General features: G+C 35.6%; 1 protein-coding gene across 1 annotated transcript in view; it reads left to right on the forward strand.

The window, feature by feature from the left end:
- LOC122807285 (cytosolic 10-formyltetrahydrofolate dehydrogenase) overlaps positions 1 to 21607 on the forward strand; it is a 586928-nt gene that overhangs the window by 199475 nt on the left and 365846 nt on the right. The window contains exon 10 of the mRNA XM_044078406.1: positions 18150 to 18297. Coding sequence (XP_043934341.1) covers positions 18150 to 18297 — 148 coding nt within the window. The remainder of the gene's footprint in view (positions 1 to 18149; positions 18298 to 21607) is intronic.

Consider the following 21607-nt stretch of genomic DNA (forward strand, 5'->3'; position numbering starts at 1 on the left):
GTTGCTTAGAGTTGCATTATTATGAAAGTGGAGTTCATGGAACACAGACTCAGGTTTGTCTAGCCCTGTTGACTGAAATGTCAAATAATTAAGCTTTTGTCAGAGTGTCTTTTAAGTAATTGAGAGTAGTTGGGACTATCTGGGAGATCACATGCTCCATTTCCTTATCAGCTGAAGGCATATGAACTTGTTTTGGCTGCTGGACATCTTAACTATGAGTCCTTAGCCTGCATGATAAAAGGAATAATATGACACATTCTCAATCCAAGTCAAGTTTTATTTAAAAATAAAAAAAAAAATAGATTGGTACTCTTGAGATGAACTCTGTTTCCCACTGTGCAGTGAGCTTTGCATGAATTATTTACTGCTTGCGTAATGATGATTATGCTTTTTGTGCAGGAATAACTCTCTAAAAAATGAATATATATGTTTATAAGCGTTTGTGTATATATGTATTAAATATAGATAAATAAATATGATTATATTATGAAAAGCAAACAAAACAATGAATAGCTGTCAACGGAATGAAAAACACGTGACTACACATTTCCTTATGTTATGGATTTTATGTTAGAATGCTAACATTTAACATGAAAACACAAATAGTTGCCTAACCTATCCAGACATATAACAATTCGTAAAAAAAACAAATCTCAATGCTTTTTTTCAGGGGGACAGGCCTTCCTGCACTCCCATACCCCAACAAGTTTGTATACACAGACTTAGAAATTGCACAAAAATGGCGAAAGGGCATGTTCACATTCTATATTATACCTCAATCTCAGACACTTTCCTGCCTGTTAAATTATCACAATTTACTTCATGCATTGCTGGCAAAATTTCTAACCTCTTAGGTCAAAAATTCAGGAACAAAGCAAACATATAATCCCAAAATAACACCAAAAATCATACACAGATTTTAAATATTGCTCTTATATTAATAAAACACTTATTAGGATAAGTAGACCAATATTGCTGCATTTCCTGAAGATGATAGAATGTCAAAGTAATATATCTGTCAGCATACATGATGTAACCTGTTTTGTGTATTATGCTGGATGTACTGTATTTGTATAACTTGATGTTGGAGCTTTTCTCCCCAGGCCTCCGCTGAAAATGGACCTGGTCCAGTCGGAATTTCCCGGTTAACAAATATAAAATAAAATAAATAAATAAATTTAATGACTGCAACCATCATTCATTTACCTAAAATAAATAAATAAAAAAAACACACAACTTTTACACCACTAAGCAACAGTAATCACAAAAAGCTGCAAATTACTTTCCCTTTCCATCTGTATAATTCAGCTCACCCTTTCTTCCTTTGCCGTATTGCAATGTGTCCACAGTTGGGGTGACATCCCAACAGCTGCATAAATATGCAGTCACCTAAACTTTCACTCGGTTATTGTACAATACTGCTGTCAGGTAAACTAAAGGATCAGTTACCTAATTAGATTATACACAAAATTAAAGGAGCAGTCACCTAATTAGATTACACACACACACACACGCACTCTCTCGCACATACACACACGTGTGCACACACACACACACGGGCACACACACACGCTCGTGCGTGCACACGCACACACATATACACACACACACACACACACACACACTCTCTCGCACTCACACACTCGCGTGTGCGCACACACACGCACACACGCACACACACACACACACACACACACACACACACACACAGACTTACACTATAGCTAGAAACACACACATTTACACTATAGGTAGAAAAAAATATCTTTCTCCCTACCACAATACTTTTCTTAGAGTCTCTAGTCACCCATGCTGTCTGTGTATGTTTATGTGCATTGTGCACTTATTGGTCTGAAGGCTCGTTTGAGGAACACCTGTTAAAGAAAATGAAAGATGGCATGTAATGGACCTTGAGTCTAATGTCTGGAGCAGGCCCAACTCCTTTTCTAAATCTGACAAGTCGGTGATGTCCACCAATCTTTTCTGTGTCTGGTTTTATTCAAAAAGAGGACATTGTTCTGATACTTTTTTGTCAATGAGCAGTGAGTCAACTAAAGAGGTACCTCCTCAGAATCCACTGTTATAAGCATGAACATGGATCTAAGTGCTACCCCACACATTCACTGGAGTGAACTGATGCCTGTCAGGTGAGCAAAAGTAAGGTTAGGTTATCAGAGACATGTTTCAAGGTCAGAACTTTACACCAGGGAATGAACTCACCCCACCCCACCCCACCCAAATGTGATGTTGACCTATTATTAGCAAATATTAAATTGATCTTGACAGACCCTCTGGCATCCATTTTGGACTATCAGGACTTTGGCCTTCTCCATCCCCATGCTGAATGTTGCCATTCTTTTCAGGCTGCAGAGTGAGATAACCAGTAGGTGCATGAAACATATTTAGCTGTTAGATGTGATGTAGTCTCAAGGCCCTTATCAGTAAGGATATATATAGTTTTAAAGCTAATAGGCTAACTGCAGTGATTTACACTTAATGTGGTTCACAGTTCATCTGACTAGCTTATATTTCGAATATAGACCTTATGGAGGTTAGACAACATCTGCTTTGTCTGTATGGGGGGGGGGATAGAGCAATATTTGTGTGTGTGTGTGTGTGTGTGTGTGTGTGTGTGTGTGTGTGTGTGTGTGTATGTGTATATATCTACATACATATAGTACATATAATTATATGTGATTGCTGCCCTTACATGGCTGGTTTCTGTGTTACTATTAAGAATGTCTGTTTGGGGCTGACTTGGGGATGGGCGGCTCTTTCTGGGGTGCTTAATTGAATAAAAGGAAGTTATTATGCAGCATTAAGAATATAGATATATATGTAGGCATAAATTATCCAGTGCCTAAAAATGAATTTAAAGTTTTGTCTTAATATATAACTAAGACTCCCAATTAAAGGGAAAGGGCGGTTGTCTTTTTTTTTTTTTGTCTATTGGTAATAGTGTAACATATAAGATAAAACTGATGTTCTCAACTGCTTTGAAAACACAATGCTAAAATGCATTATTTCTCTGACACTGTATTTGGTCATGTAATCAACTTTCACGGTCCTGCAAGTGTAGCGTAGCTTTAGTGAGACAGCTCGAGCCTTCTACAGACTAAAAATATTTGCTTCATCCTGTTTTTCTGCTTCTCGGAAGTTATTAAGGCTCACGAGCTGCTCACAGCTTCACGTTGCAACTGTCGCCGCTTCTAATAACAAGCTGCAACCTCAGAAAATCATCAGTGACCTTTGACCTCACGCCAAACATCTGGAATGTTAAAATGGCTGCATAAACAGATTAAGCAGGCAGTTTCATAGACAGAAATGGAACAAATTGAAAGGTAGTCATCGAATTAAATCTGAGAATCACTCACAAAACAAAACAATTTATCCATCAGAAACTGCAGGTAAGAACTGAAATTGTGAAAAGCCAAAATTGGGAACCATAAAAGAATTAAATATATAGATGTTTTAAATGAACAACTGGCCAAATTGAAGAGAAGTGTTGTGGCTGTTCCAGATGAAACATTTAAACTTAAAGTGAACTAGTGAGTAGTTGGTTAATTAATGCTGCTTTATTTTTACTGTGGAACCTTTTGGTTTTGAATGCAAGGTTTTTGTATTGTGTTACCTTCCCTAAGAGAAATGACATATGAGAAATGACCTTACATATGAGAAATGACTATTTTCATGAAATGTATTGATTTGTGCTTGAAATCGTTATTCTTCAGCAACTGGTAGCCACACATGTGATGCTGTAGAGTGGTATGTTCACAATATTTGTAAATGTTGATGTTGTCATAGGTATTGTGTTCTTGGGCAAATTCAGGCACACTTAGGCTGTTTCAGTTTACACAAATTTTGAAAAAAGAGAAAAGTGGTTTCAGCTACTAAATAGATTGCTTATGAAAGGTTCTCCATAACCACATAGGCATAAAATCATTCAGACAGCTATAAAAAGGATGCTATTGTGTTGACTTGCTTTTAAAGTAAGTAAGGTGCTAGTTCATTGTACTTTGTTCTTTTCATAGCAGCATTTTAAGACTTAGTTAAGTGAGAGAATTGCTACTTTATCTTGAATGTGGAACTGTGTGTTGCTGGGTTTTACTATACATACAATACAAAATCTGCGCATTTTTATGAGACATATATTCACTACTTATGAAAGATCAATAGCAAATTATTTTGAAGTATTTAATACCCATATTAGGGGAAACTGCCTGTAATCACTGTTTCCTCTCCCACACTCTAAGTATCTTCAGTAACATAGAGATGATTATTGCCTTTCTTCATTCACAAGGCATAAAACCTGTTAGGAAGCCACAGTTAAATAGTAACTCTAAAGACTCAGATAGGATATGTTTCTCTTTATTTTGAAAACAACCTGGGATATTGTCTGAACCTAGTGATGGAGGGCATTTGGTTATAGAGAGAACACTAAAAGCTTGCTTTTCAGTGATAGTAGACAGAGTCATATTGGTTGTTACTTCCTATGGGAGGGCTGAGAGGATGAGAGGGGTAAAGTTGAAGCTTAGTTAATAAGCGAAAGAGGTGTGCTATATCTTCTGACCCAAGTTAAGTAGTTCCTGCCACAATGAGTTCCTGCCACAATAAGTTCTTCACACAGTTGTGTATTGCCTTGAGTTTACGGACATAGTCAAAAAATGTCCTGTAGTTGTCCTTTGCCTGGGTAGCCAATCTCACCTTAAACTTGGTTTAGATAGATTTTAATCACCTCCCACCAAGCTTAATCAGTTTAACAAAGTGCTTTTATTCAGATGGGCACAGCACCTCCTGAGTTTGCCATAATTTCCTATCACCTGTTATGCAACCTATCAACCTTGTGACCCCACAACAGGAGCTTATTTTTTGAGTTAGCTCTATACTCCTTCATGGTAGGTGTAACTGCTTCTGTGCAGCTATTAATGTAAATGTATGGGGAGACTGTAAAATGTTCTACATATGTTGCAGTGTTCTCAAGGTTTATGGACGCTTGAAATTTTGAAAGGTTACTACTTAACTGCTGGAGATCAGCTTTAGAATAGCTTCTAAATACACCAGATTTACATAGGGATCCAGTTGTTAAGTTTACTTTAAATGAAATCATTTTTTTGGATTGGACTAAACAGAGATAACATTACTACAGGGGATGTGTAACAATTTTTCAAATTATGAATCAGACTCAAAAGGACTACAGTCCTGGTTCATAAATTGAATATCTGTTTCAAGTAGTCTATATACAAAAATGTAAGAATCATTTTGTGTTATATCAATATCATAGTAAATATTTTATTCATTTTTTGCTTGCATAACCTGTTAGATTCCAGTTATACTATTATGTCCCATATATCACAAGTCTAAAATGTAAGTTTTATAATGACTTATTGTTTATCACTGACCCCCTCCCCCCTTCCTTATTTTCCATTCCCTTTCCCTAGTAGTACTGTAACATAGTATTCAAAATTGATTGCTAGATTATGATACTAACTTCAAATGTTTGTTTGCATTAAACTTTATTGAAAAATGCTTTTATTTTGATAATGTTAAATGTACAGTGTAAACGTCTGACCATTTATGTAGCCTACTACAATACTGTTTTAAATTTTATTTTTGACATATAATGAGTAAACGCCAGGAAGAAATGGATGTGGAATTAAATTAGTTAGCAATGCTGTCTCGAACACATAGAGCATTTGAGTAGCATTTGTTAGGGTTACTTCAGTCTATAGATATATAGTTAAAACAATTATTTTTTTAATTGTATTCAAGGTAGAAGATAATAATACGATTATTTGGTGTGTTAGATGTGTATAGAGGGTGGTTTGATTAATATGCTTAAACAAACCAGGAACTCATTGTTCCATGTTTGTTTTTGTACATAGAAACTTATTTCAAAGATCAAAAATTTGTTTGTTTCATCCACGATAAATTACCTCACATGCTACCATAGGTTATGGTGTGTAAAATCACATTATAGGTGTCCTATAAATGCATCAAACTTATGACAGAATATAAGTGCTTATCACTAAATGTTAGTGGCCTAAATAATAATGTGAAAGGAGCCAGTTTACTTAAATTTATAAAATTGCATAAAGCACAAATATTTTTTACAGGAGACTCGTTTGCTTAAAAAAGATTTAGATAAATTGTCTTTTAAGGGTTATTCTGTTCTAGCGGCCTCTTGCTACAAAAGCAAAAAGAGAGGATCACTTATATTGTGGAAAAACTCTATTACCATACCCAAAACCCTTAGTACCTTAGAGGATAAAGACAAAATGTTGTGTCTAGTGGCATTAGAAATAAATAAGAAAATATATACATTGATTAACTCCTATTGGATACCTGGCCTAGGATCTAGATTTGTAGATAAATATTTGGATACCATAATTCTTCATGCTAGAGGAGAAATTATTTTAATGGGTGACTTTAACTGTTTACCAACAGGAAAAGACACATCCAGAATCAACAAACCCAAGTTATCAATGCAATCCAAGAAAATGAATCATTTCATTTCCTCTGTGAATCTTATAGATATTTATGATTTAAGAGAGACTAATTCCCTTAACTATACCCATTATTCCTTTAGATTTAGAACCCAAACAAATGTAGATAAGGTCTTTGTTTCCAATAATTCATACTCTAAAATAAGCAAAGTTCTAATAATGTCATGTTCACTCTCTGACCATAATGCCCTTATCTTTAACTTCAAAATAGGTAATGAGGATTTAGTTTTTTGGCAAAGAATCCCAGCTTATATAACAAAATTTAAAGGTTTTAAGGACTGGATTTTAAATGAAATAAATACATTTTTGGAGTTCAATAATAATGATGAGGTTATTGACATCATACTTTGGGATACGTTAAAAGTTTATATTTACTGCAAAATAAAGAATCGGTACTTTTTAAAAAGGAAATAATGGGATAGGGAATTATTGGAACTGTAAACTAAAATAGATAAATTAAAATCAAATTTAAACTATTGTGACAAAACTACACTTACAGAACTTTCAAAGTTAAACTAAAAATATGTTATTTTAAATCATAAGGTTTCAATAAATATGGAGAGACTTAAATTACAGTCTTACTCCTTAAATCCCAAACATCTTCATAAGCTAGCCATCAGATCCAAACAAATTAATAATCTTAACCATATTAATAAAATCAAACATACTGTTAATGGCGCCACAAAAAAGAAACAAATTTAAAAGGTATACTGGAAGCATTTAAAAATTATTATGAATTAATTAATGATGAAAATCTTGATTTAGAGAATAACACTATAATAAATCATTTTCTCCAAAACAATATACATAATAAAGTATCACAACAACAAAATTAAATATTAAATAAATCAGTATCACTTTTAGAATTGAGAGACCATATTAAAAGTTTAAAAAATAATACAGCTCCGGGCTTAGATGGCTTAATTCTAAAAATATATAAAACTTTTCCAGACTCTGTTATAAAATTATTATTAAGTGCTTTCTCTATAATTAAAAACAAATTGATAATACCCCCCTTCTTGGAGATATTCCCTGACTTCCCCAATTCTAAAACAAGGAAAGACACCACAAGTATGTTCCATCTATCGCCCCATCTCTTTGTTAAACATTGACTATAACATTTGTATGTCCATATTTGCTAAAAGGTTAAATATTCTACCCAATATTATACATTATGATAAAAGTGGATTTATTTTACATAAGAAGGTACAAGATAATATAATTAAATTAATTTCCCTAATTGATATTGCTAACAAGGTTAAAAAACAACTAACTATAGTCAGTTTAGATATTGATAAGTCCTTTGACTGTATTACAGCAAATGTAATAAAAGGATCCACAAAAGGATAAACGTTCCTGCGATATAAGTAAAAGAATAAACCAACAACAAGTTCCACCTCATGCACAGGAACGAAAACGGCAGTAACAATATATCTAAAAGTTGTTAACAGCAACCATATCAATGTCCATGAATGTCCATGAATATTCATCATCTCTCACAACCTTCTCCTTACTAAACTCTCTAAATGAAATCTGTTTCACTCCTCTATCAGTTGATTCACCAATTACCTAGCAAATAGGCAACAACCAGTCACATGGAAAAAAGCTACTTCACCTTTCCTAGATACTCCTACAGGTGTACCCCAAGGCTCAATTCTAGGACCCCTTCTGTTTAATATTTTCCTTAACGACTTCTGTCATGCCACCCCCAATGCCAACCTTATCTGATATGCTGACAGTTCTCTGATAATCTGCTCTGCCACCTCTACTTCCTCATTAACAAAATTAACCCAGGATGCTTTTTCCTTGACTGAACAATGGATGCTAAATAACCATCTGGCACTCAGTGCAACCAAAACCAAACTTATGATATTCACCCCTGCTAAAACTACCACCCTAGATAAAAATTCACTCGTCATTACCAGCCAAAACAATACTCCTCTCAAAATTGTCTTCACTGCTAAACTACTTGAAGTCATCATCAATAATCATTTAAAGTTCGAAAGCCATCTACAAGTAAATATCAAAAAAATTCATAAGAAACTCTGTATGCTGTACTGCCACAACCTTTACATCTCTCCCTAAACTAGGCTTGTTCTCGCTACCACTTACCTTATCCCTTCCCTCTTATATGGTGCCTCTATCTTTACCAATCTGCAATCTTGCCTCAATTCAAAACTATCCCCCTGTTACTATAAAATTTCAAAATTTGTACAGGTCACAGATCCACTACCCATCACTGTATTCCCATACATCAACTCAACTGGCTTGAGCTCCCTAATTATCTCACCTATAGTCAACTTATCCAAGGACACAAACTTATCTTCACCCCCTCTCTCTGCACCTCCCTTGCCTCTACCTTCCAAAAGCATCTTCCTGATAGATGCCTAAGATCTGACTTCCAAAATCTAATTGAACTACACAAACCCAAACGCCCACCAGGCAAACATCTTCCATGCTTCTCTCTTGCTCACCATTGGAACTCTCTCCCACCTCTCATCCATACCACTAACAGTCTCTCTACCTTCAAAACTCTAATTCACACATATCTAACTTCACAATGGGAATGCTGTTGCTCCCATCCTACATAGCTTCCTTGACTACAGTTCATTCCTTTTAGCTAATACCCCTGTTTATAGCCCTCCCATAGTCTTACTTCTCTCAGTAAGAAACTGCAGGAACTAGATACTTTATAAAAAGCCTAATTTTAGTGTAAACAATTTTTTTATTATAGTGTATTAATTGTTGCTCCTCCAAATGCCAACTTTTTTCAACTGTGTAACTTTGTATTTTTAAATTCTGTCATATTTGTAATTCTTATATTTTTGTAATCTTGTAACATGTAACATTTGTATTTTTGGAGCTTTTCTCCCCAAGACTCCATTGAAAACAGACTCCTCGAGGCCCAATGGACCATCCTGGCAAACAAACTGCAAATAAATAAATAAAATTAAATTAAATTAATAAAAATGAACATCCTGCCAAAAATTTTATTCTGCACGCAATCCTTACTTTTAATTCCTCCAAAAAAATCTTTAAAGTACTTAACACCTTACTAATTAAGTTCCTTTGGTTTCCTCAAAAGCCAAGAATAGCTTATAACTGGCACATAAGAGGTTGGGAATATGGTGGAATTGGCTTCTCTAACATTGAAATGTACTCAAAAGCTACTACTATTAACTTACTACTACACTGGTTGACTGCTACTTATCCCTGTAGTTGGAAACAATTACATGAAAGTTATATAGTATCTAGTAGTAATTACGAAACTCAAATAAACCCCTTGCTAGGAATAAGCAAAATATACTGGATACTACGAGATCATTGTCTATATAACAAGAAGTTCAATCATTTCATATATGGTATTAATCAAATCTTTAATTCATTTAAAAGTATAATAGAAGGTAACTATAGTATTAAGCAGCTGCTTTTTCTTATCTTCCCTATTGCAAATACTCCAGACTGCTTAGAGTCCTTTAACCTAAATAAAATGTTAAATCTTAAAGATAATAATTTAAAATTCTGGTATCAATTTGTAGATAATAACAAAGAACACCCGTCTAACATACTCCTAGCTAGATACAGTGTTACACAAGATAACTGGTTAACATTACAAACTCTACGACAGTTTGTTGAAAATAAATTACAAATGTCAATAAATGCAGAGACAAGTACTTTGCCAAAATTACTACAACTATTAATTAATATGTAACATATCAACAGACACAAGTCTTAAATTATGTTTATATACAAAGTCTTAGGAGATTAATCCTTACCATTTGATTTAACCTTTTGGACTACTCTACAAGAATGAATAAAGACCTATTTAGGTGATAATAAAAGATTATTAAAATCAGCAAGTAACACCACATTCTCTCTATATTGGAAGTTATATATCTGGAAATTTTTAAATAGAAGTTTTTTTTCACTCCTCATAAAATAGCTATTATCTCAAAGAACAAAGAAACAAAATGCTGAAGATGTGATGAATTCTTGGAAGCTAATTGGAGTCATATGTTTATTGAATGTAGAGTTGTATAACAATTTTGGGAGGATTTCAAATATTTTTTAAGACTTTGTGGTCTGATAATTGTTATATTACTAATTCCTTACTGTTATTTAGTGTTCCTATACCAAGTGGAATACCAAAACATCACATTCCACTCCTGTGGTCACTTCTGGCCATTGCAAGAAAAGTAATTACAATGCATTGGAAGAGGGAGCAAAATTTACTGTTTACGGACTGTATAATTTTAACTAAGGTGTTTGAAAAAGTGAATTACACTACATTTGTACCAGAATATCTAACTTAACTCATAAAAAGATAGCCTGACAGAAATTACAATTGTTATTAGACAAATATAAATGGTATAAACATTTTACTCTGAACCTTGTCATGGATGATTGTATATAGTTGTACATAGCTGAACTTTTCTTTGTTTTTTTTTTTTTTTTGTTTTTCTTTTTTTGTTATTTCACATATCTATAATTGTTCTGATTTTGAATTCTGGATGTAAAATCAAGAAAAAGTTGTTTCAAAAAAAGAAATGGTAACATATGTGCCAGAACTGAAGATATACATCTGCAGAAATGAAAAATATATTTGTTTCAAGAATTTCTATATCTGGTAGTAGAGAAATGTAATTCTCTTTGAAAAATATATACAAATTAAATGCAAATAAAAATAAAGAACAAGTCAGCTGCATCCACAAGGAATTCTATCACAAGAAGAAGAAATGTTTGCAGAAAAAAATGAAGTGTTGAATCCAGAAATGTGATTTATTCTCCGGTACAAGTAGATTAGATGAAAAGTAGCCAGGAAGCCTAAAAAGATGTTGTGTACTGTATTCTTCAAACCAATACTACATACTGTATTTTTTATCTAATTTCACTTTTATGAAGCTTTTATTCCTAGACCTGTTGTGAAAATAGGTTGTACCCAGTTAAATTTTCCCAGTCAAGAAATTGGTCATTTATATAGTTTATTTTCCTTGAAAAGGAGAAAGAAAACAAATAGCAGCAAGTGGAGAAAAGTTCAAGTATTCCTGTGAACCTTGGAAGAATTTTCCATTGATTAGATATCTGCTCTTTACAACAGCCTAAGGCCTTTCACACACTGTAGATGTTTATGTTACTAAGCTGAAGATGAGAACCAAAGAATAATTTGTGATAAAAGGATTAAACTTGGGCAGGTTGATAAGATAAATAGATCTGACCTTATCAAAAGCCATGGCTGTAGACAGAGTAAGCAAAATTACTAGTGCATAGTTAAAAGAATTCAACGAGAAAAATAATGTTTAAATGATTCATAAACACCAGGAAATAGTGAAGTGTAAAGAAAGACAAGGAAATATAATGCTTTGGCAAGGAACATAAACTCATATAAAATACATAGTACAGAGTTGTGCAATATGCAGTGCAAGGTAACAGTCCAAAGGAAAAGATTATAGCATGTTCAGTCCCAAGCCTTCTGTGGAGTCAGGTGGATGTTGATTTGTTCCAGTAAAATGTGTATCTCATGCTTGTTGATTATTCCAAAATAAAATTATATATATATATATATATATATATATATATATATATATGAGAGAAAGTGTGTGTATCTTATATTCACCCATATTACTATATCAGCTGTATATACTCTGTGTAATACTGTTTAGAAATATTTTCCTACATTAGTCCTACATATACTCAGAATGCATGCCTTGATGTACTATGTAATCTATTTATGTTACATGTGGAGATTTTCTCCTCGGGCCTCCACTGAAAATGGGCTGTGTTTGCCCCACTGGACATTCCTGATAAACAAATGTCAATAAATGTCAGGTTTCTTGAAATAATCAGGCTGACAGAAGAAATAACTACTTTGCTTACTGCATTAATGTCTATATTCATGGAATGTGATACTTGATATGGTTATATTTGCCAATACTTATTGTAATATAATGCAAAGTACAGCACTGACAGTTGAGATTTAGAGCTTTTAAATGAGAAATGTCACAAATGAGTGCATGGATTTAAAGTTGATGAGTCAGATAAAGTAATTTTCATTTTTGGCATGCAGTTCATTTACAGATTTGTGCATATGGAATATAGATCTCATGGAGGTTAGACAATATGTATTTTATCTGTTTGCTATTTATTAAGCTTCCTGACATGACAGCCTTGAGCCAGCCTTTCAGTCACTTACACCTCCTTTCACATGCTTGTCCATGACATTGGTCAGAAGACAACATTTATAGGTCAGATAAACAAGTGGTCTTAACTGCTGCTCCATGCTGTGCATGGTACATTTCAAGAGTTAGTGCATGGGGTGCGTGGTAAAAGTAACCTTCTTCTTCTTCTTGGCAGGTGTTGAATCTGTAGGACAATGGTCTGTTTCTGAGAGATGCACAAGGTTCAATGAGCTCACCTCTTCTGATAGCCACCATCCTAAGAAATTGCCTTTTCATCAGTCTTCAGCTTCATGAAATCAACTCAGAAGTGTCCATTTGTCCCTTGTTCCCAATCTCAGAAGTAACTCTGTGCCTATTTTAGAAAGAAGAGGGCTTTTTAAATGCCACTCATTGTTGGACCTGTTATCAGAGATGGTATATGTCTACTGCTTGAGTCACTCAGATTCAGGTCTTCCAACAACTGAGACGGCAGACAGTTTATGTTGTGTACTCCATCTCCTTCACTGAACAGTCTTTTCTCTGTAGTCTTAAAGTAGATTTATTTGCTATTTCATCTGTCAGTTAGGTCTGAGTAACCCTCGCAAATGACCATACTTTCCCCAAACAGAGACGCTTGAGCCTGCAAGCTGTCATTTATTTGTTTCATATTCACATTTCTGTAGATATTCAGGCCATTGAAAAACTGTCTAATCATCCATTTTCAAATATTCTGGAAGCCGTAGGGGAAGAAACATATTTCTATATATTTAGTAGGATTTCAAATGACTTTACCTTTAACATGGTAGGAATGACAGTCAGAACTGCAGCCACAAGCATCTACTTTTGTAATCATGAGGACAGACGATAGTCTTTCCTGGAAATCTTAAGGGGCATCCAGAAGGGATAAAAAGCTCTTCATGTAGGCTAAATGTGTATGTTTTTTTACCTTCCCTGTACTGCTATACCTTATCAGTCAATAATGACAAAAGAAAGCAATCAAATGCCAAAGTAAACCTGCCAGATGCCAAAGCACCCCTTTTCAAAGTCCTCCCTTAGCCCTTCATTGAAATCTCCTATGAGGATTTTTTCTCAGTCAGACCCTTTGCATTCTTTACTGCTCACTTCATGTCATACTGGAGAAAGGATAATTCTCTTGGCTTGCCCCATCTTGAAAAAGTGTAACCCAGAGCAGGGTGATTTTGGATATTATAAAAATTGCTCATACCATGCTGCCGAGCCCTCCTCTGGCCAGACCAATTAGGACAGTTTCAGTAGCTACATGCTAAAGGGTCATTGGAAACTGTTCCAACAAGGAAGTTAAGGACAGAAGATTTTACTCCTGTCATTTTTGATTACCAAGACGTCCATGGGGTCCTGCCTTATTCTGGAATTAAGGAGTTTCACCTTCAGTTTTACTTATGTGAAGTTTCACTTGGGTGCTTTGTAAGCTCTGGTTTCACTGCTTGCTTTTTAAGATTTTTGTATTGCATCTGTGGATATTACATGTACTTTTTTGGGCATTGCAGTCCTGAAGCTGCACAGGAAGTCCTTGCTATTTACTGTGAATGGACAGAACATTCATTGCAGTGTGCTTCTGTTTTAATGTTCCTTCATTCCTAATGTCTTTACTAAGTTGTTATAAATGGCAGCAGTGAAACATTCTTGTGTGTCTATACCTGACTGATTGTAATCAACCATGGAGCCATTGGTGTTGATACTATTATAAGCTGAATTCTCTGATTTTCATGTCATTAGATAAAAGTATTGCTTGATTTCAGTGGATTACATTCCTTTTGTAGTGGGGACAGTTGTGTACAAAATCTAGCAATGTGCCTTCATCCATTCAGAGATTGCTCTGGAGCTTACCCCTTGGGCTGTAGCAGGAAGATGAACTTAAGTCAGATTTGTTTTTTGTTTTCTATGGCTCATATCAGCAACAGTGTTCTCCTGGTGTGTTTTCATAAAGGTAATTGGTCTTTGGACAGTTTTCTGGTAGCTGATCACATTCCTGGAGAAGCCAGCTCCATAGTGGACAAGCTCGGCAGATATCTTCTGGTGTTGCCTGAGAAGTCCTTCAGCTGGACAGTGGTAAATCCTCTTTTCCACTGATGAGAAAAACATCACTATAACTTGTTGCCTTCTCAGCCAGCACAAGTTACTTTTCAGGGTGAGTGTCCCAAAGACACCTTAATCTAGGAGTGACCTCCATGTTTCATTTATGGCTTTCCTCCCTTTCCTATCCTTTTAGAAGTTTTACAGAAGGCAACGATGGGCAAGGTCAAGATCATTCCCTTTTGGCTGCAACAAATCTGCTTCTCTCTGTCCCAGCTTTGCCTCTTAGAGAAGCCTGTCAGGTTGAGGGCTTCTGGACCTTGCTGAATCCTCCATATGTCAAGTGCCATCTAGACCTGCATACCTCCCAGTTAATATGGTTTCTCCAGTTCCAATGATGGCCAGAAACAAAGCTTACCAATAGGTATACAAATCCTTACTTTTGCACAGTATGGGCTAGTATTGGGTACACAACGAAAATACACAAAGCAAATGGAGTTGTATTTTGGTCTGGGCCTTGGATAAAGGGTTGGAACGTTTCTGGCACAGTTTCCTTGATCAAGTTTTTGAAGTGAGCTTGAGCTATGATTCTAGCAAAGTTAACATGGCTGTTATTTCTAATTTCTACTAAGGGTTTCAGAATTCTTCCTTGGCTTTACTGAAAGTTTGTAAACTTTTCTTAAGGGCATCTTTCTTATCAGGTCACCACTTATGGAGCAGTATTCTTTCCAAACTTTGTTAACAAAGGAGAGTATTTATTGCTCTATTTGGAGGTACATAGAAAATTGTGTATTTATCTCAACAGGACAGAAGACTTCAGGAAGGATTCACAAATGCTTTGGGTACTGACTTGTCTAAACGTGGGCTAAGCTATTGGCTAGGCTTATATGGGCCTCAGGGCCAATAGCCTAGTAACTTCCTATGATTCCCATGCTGCTAACAACATTAATTAATTAATTAATTTATTTATTTTATTTATAATGCATTATGTAGGGTGAAGCACTGATCATGAATGACCAGGTTCAGACTCAACTCAAATGAAACAGAAGAAAAATGTAAAGAAAGTGCTATTTACATACAGTAAAAATAATTATAATGTTAAAGAGCATGCATAACAGTTGTATACATTGACTGAAAACAGGTTAGTGATTATGTATGTATTATACAATATTTGCAATAAAGAAAAAGTAAGCTGAGAATGAACTGTTTTAAGGTAGGAGTGTGAGAGCAATTGGATTTGACAGTTTTGGTTTATTTATTTTATTTATTTATTTATTTGACATTTGTTAACCAGGCTAGTCCAACTGAGCTAGTGCCCTTTTTCAGTGGAGGCCCGGGAAGAAAAGCACCACAAGCGTTAGACAATATAAATATAAATACATACAGAAATAAATATAACAGCTATACATACAAAGAGAAGACTATTACTTAAAAAATTACAATATAAAACATACAAGAGAAATGAGGATAGAAATATAATAAATAGGAGGAAAGAAAAAAGTGATTGTCCAGAGAGTATGATAAATTAGGGAAGAAATTCAAGTAGGGTGGTTAGAACTTGAGATGGAGTGAGATTAGGATTGGTTTGAGTATAGTTTAGTAGCAGGTAAGGAAGCAGAAGTTAGATGATGTGCTCAGATGAAAGGCACTGACAGCTGGCAAGTTTCTATAGTTGGGTCTTTAGTTGGGGTCAGAATTTAGGGTAGGATTTTTTTTTTTTTTTTTGTGGATGAAATGGATTCCCAGAGTTTAGTTCCAAGTATGGAGATGCAGTGATTTGTACAGTGGAAATTTGTTGTAAGGAGTTGTAACCTAGATGCAGTGTGGTCCTGGCTTCTGTAGATGTGGCAGGGTTTTGTCTAATTACCTTATTTACTAAGAGTGTGATGGATTGGTTATTTAGGAGTTTAAACAATTGTGAATCTAACAGAAGGTCAACTCTCTGTTGTACTAAGAGACACTTTGCCTTTTCTGTAACTTTGCAGCAGTATTCATCTGTTGGTGTGAGGGAGATTAATCGACAAAGTTTATTTGGTGAGTGTTTGGATTTGTGTGGAGTTACTTTTTGAAGCAGATGCAACAATAGGAAGGTCAGTTGCCATTTTAGAAAAGATTAATGCTTTTCCTTATAGTGGTTCTTGTTGGTTTGGAAAGACAGGAGGCCCAAAATAGGAGGGAGTTAACCTTCTTCTCAATATAATCAAGTTGGATACAGAATATTACTAAGGGATCAAGCTATATGCCAAGGTATTTAAAGGTGTTAGTATTTTTGATGGCGGTCTTTTTGTGGTCATAGTATTGTAACTGGTGGGGAATTTTGTTAAGTTTCTCTTTGGTGCCAGAAATCATAGCTTTAGTTTTGCTGGAGCTAAGTTTTTTAATAGCAATATAACACACCACTACCTAGCCCTCAGTGAATTAAACTGGTTAGAACTACCATATCACCTAGCTCTTTCTCAGCTAACAAAAATACAAAGACTTCTACATAAGGCAGACAATTACCCAGCCCTTAATGACTAAATACAATATTACTATCCCAATAGAATTTTGGGATAGTCACTAATCACTATAACCAAATCATCTAATACTGCAGGTGACTCTATATATTCAAATAGTGTAGCTAAGCAATGGATCCACATACCACTGAAACCCATTCAGAATGCAAACATTAAAAAAAATAAATAAAACTTCACCTGTCAAATCATTGGATCTACTCCTGTACATAAATGTCACTGTTATCTTCAGCTTGTCATGTTGTCAAATCATTTCTCTTCATTCAGAATCCTATACCCCAGAAGTCTTCACCAACACTGTTCACCCCTCACCTCTATACTTCTAATATAGACCTTGTGATAGCCGCATATATAATTGTCTCTGAACCTGCTTTACACCTCACCTCTTAACTACAATGTTAGCATTTTCAGCACTACCTTTTTTCTTCCCTCACCTCAGTTTATTTGAATTTCTAGGCATTAATCGCATGATCTGTTATCTGTCTTACAAACTCGTCAATACACGTCTTTAAATGCTCAGTGTTCAACATCTATTAATAAATAAGTAATCTTTTATACTGTAACAGTCACCTCTAGTTCATATGAATGCAATCTAATTAGGAAATTTATGTGCAATTGTTAATGTATATTATGTAATGCCTGTTCATGTGTATTACTAATTGTTTGTTTAAAAATGTCTGTAATATGTAGGAACTTTTCTCTTAGGCCAACTCTGAAAATGGATTTTTTTCACTAAACCCAATTGGACAAATCAGGTAGACAAAATCAAAATAAATAAACAAACAAAAAAATTCTTTGTTTGATGTATGTGTTTTGTAGAGTGACTGCTGGTACATTTTCATCTCACGGGCTCTAAAATTTAGAGCATATTACCTCCAATTCAGGTAGATAACAAAAGTCTCAATGTGTTTTTTTTTTTTCAACAGGCTGGTAGAAGAAGTCAAGTTGCTATGCAGTGATGTGCAACTGCAAAATGAAGATGTGTATATGGCCTCTATATTTCAGGAGTTTATACAAACGGTAGTACGGAAGTTACGAGGTGAAGATAAAGAGGAGGAGCTTGTTATAGATTATGTAGGTATTCACATTTTAAAGAACATTTAAATTATTTTCCTAATTGAAAACTGCCTTATGTAGAAAGGACGTGCTGAAGCAGTCTCACATAACTTTAATGGTCTGGTGAGTTGTAGTCTTTCATTTTTGTCAACAAATTCTACCTTTTATTTTTCAGTGTAATAAGTAATAAACCACAACATTGTCTGCGTTTACATTGTATAATGCAAGATTTGATAAATTTAAGGATTTTTTATAGACCCTGATATGTTTCTGCCAGTTTATCCCATGGGGTATGCAAAACCTTTGGATATTAAGGGCAGTGTAAAATGTTCCTTGAGATAAATTACCTGATGCTACACTGTTTAATTTCTGGAGAACATGTTCTAGCCACAACCAATATATAAGCTAATTAAAAAAGCTGGTGCATGTATAGAATGAGTTAATCTCTACATATATTTGATATTAACTCGCAGCTTATGACTGTTTAATAACCCAGACTATGTGTGACAAAAAACTCTGCAAAGGCTGAAATGTTATAGGTAGATATATTTTAAAACTTTAGAAATCAGATGGGCATTTATGGAATCTTATGACATGTTTAGGGTTATCTCTGTGCACTGAAATGTTTTGCCAGTTATATAATGCAAACAAATCACCCAATTTCTTCTTTTGAAATATAAATATTAGGTAATATAATAAACCATAAGGATGCCTGCAAGATTTTGCATATGGAAGCTGCTGTCCCTATGAGTTTTTGAGTACTGTCCTTGAATGGTTTGCCTCTTACCTGCCAGAGCCTACACTGCTGGTGGTAGCAGGTTTAAATTCTTCTGACTCTTGTCCTGTAGTGTGCTCCAGGATTATATCTTACCACCTTTGTTGTTCACAGTGGAGATGTTGCCATATGACATAGGGAATCATGGTCAGGAGACATATAATTTATCAGTCTTATGCTGATGATATTCAAATATACCTCTCCTATTCTCTGGATATTATGTTAGATTTTTTTACCTTTAGTAGACTACTTCCATTCATTTTATGACTAGATGTCAAATAATCAGGTCAAACTCAGCCCAAGTCAAACCAAAACTGCTTTGGTTATTGCCATCATCCATCCATTTCAACTTCCTTTACTGTGCCATTGATTATATCCGGGAGGAAAGAAACTGAAATTTTTATCTTGTGTTCATGATCTATGCTTTGTCCTGGAAGACAGAGTACGTTTAAGGGACACATGCTGTTTGTTCAAGTTTTCTTTCTTCTTTCTGAAGAATATAGTTAGGATCAAACACTATACACATTTTTTAATACATTTGTTAACCTGGTAAGACCACTGGACACAAACATTACTTTTCAGGGATGAGCCAGAAGCACTTCCTTATTATGTGACTTGCTCAGAGGGTTAAAGGACTCCAGCCCTGTACCTTTGACTACAGGAATCAATTTATTAACAACTCAAAGCATTAATCCTCTGTGCTAAAGACTTGGAAACAGTGATTTATACTTTAGTATTTTCACGTCTGGACTCTGTGCTAAAGACTTGGAAACAGTGATTTATACTTTAGTATTTTCACGTCTGGACTGCAACAGCATTCGGAGGGCGATCTGGCTGGCTTGCTGCCGGTACAAAACTCAGAAGCTAAGATGCTGAATGGCAGTCCTTGACATGCCATATCTTGCCTAAGTTGCTTAATTTTTGATGGCTGCTGGTTGCTGTCAGATGTGTATTTCAATTCCTTAGGCTAACATTCCATACCCTACATGACCTGAATCCTGTCTGTTTGAAACCATTTAGGTCACCAGGTAAAGGGCTTCTGGGTGAACCAAATACTCAGCTATATAGCAGGATTGCATGTAGTTCTTTGGAATCAGCTACCTTCCTTGATTTGGACATGCGAGAGACAGTCTACCTTTACAAGATCTGTAATCTGCCATCTATTTAGAAGAGCCTTCTGCAAACTGCGTCTTTCAGAATAAAAGTGCGCTAGCCGATTTACAGCATTTATAGCATTTACTGTCTGTTTTTTTTCCTTATCTCTGTAATAAAACAAAAAAATCTCTTGTTTTCCCACTTTACTGAACTAGAGTAGTCCAGTTTCAGAGTTGCTGATCCCTGGGCTTTGTTTTTAGTTCCTGTTACTGATCCATTGCCTTATTAGGAAGGAGGGAAGTTTCTTTGCTTACCAGTGGGAGTGGGAAGCACTGAGCGGCCTTTTTGTCCGATTTGGTGAAGTTTCAGCCAGAAACTAGTAGTCCATTGGTCGTTTTGGGCCAATTCCTAGCTCCCTTCAGCCCCTGCTATAAAACACGCTAAACTGTACTGCTGATCTAACCAGCATATCCTATAACTGAAAAGTTCATCTCTACTTGATTCCCAAGTAGACTATTCTCTATCTGTAAAGCCTAGCACTTACTCCTACAGTACTTGCACCTTGATAAAGCACTCTTATTATAGATAGTACCCCACCAGCCCAAAACCCACTTCCCCGGAGTCCTTTGAAAGTTCTTTATCTACTACTTCTAGTATGTCGAGGGATCAGTTGCTAGTGTCCTCTCCAGCTCAACTGGTGAACCTGGGAATATTGAGGCAATGTTACAATTGCCTCATGTACACAGACAATCCTCTCCTTCTCCCACAAAACACAAATACATGCGAGAGATGCAACTATACGGCCAAACTGGAGGCTGAGCTCTCTCAACATAGGACTGGCAAGACCAGACAGGAGGAGAAGGCAACCACACACAATACATACCCAGTCACACATGGTACCATCACAACTTCAAATCATACACATACTCACACAAAGACATACTCGGAGGCTCTGGTCAAAAATTTACCAAAACAGCAGAGGCCACCAAAGCAGACACCCAAACAAATACCACCTCACGACCCAACACATGCAACACACAGACCACACAGTCAGAGTGTCAAACAGTCACAGCCCTTAAGGCCAAACAAAATGCCAGACACACTTGTCATTGGTGATTCCATAGTCAGACACACTGACGTCACGCTCACCAGACTGAGTAAGGAGAAGGTCACAGTAAGCTGCCTGTCGGGCGCTAGAATCCGCCACATAACGCAAGCACTCAGATCTCTCAGCAGCAGGTACAAGTACGACTCAGTCATTGTCCACGCTGGTGTCAACGACCTGAGACGTACCTCCTTGGACTACATGAAAAGGGACGTCGAGGAGCTCTCTGATTATGTAGCCCAGGCAGGTATGACCCTGACCTTGAGCAGTATCCTACCTTCACCTAGAATGATGCCACAATACAGTGATAAGATGATCAGCTTTAATAATTGGCTTAAATTCTGGTGTCATTC

This window comes from Protopterus annectens, chromosome 7.part0 (assembly GCF_019279795.1).
Source record: "Protopterus annectens isolate FY-2018-M chromosome 7.part0, PAN1.0, whole genome shotgun sequence".
Lineage (NCBI taxonomy): Eukaryota > Metazoa > Chordata > Ceratodontiformes > Protopteridae > Protopterus > Protopterus annectens.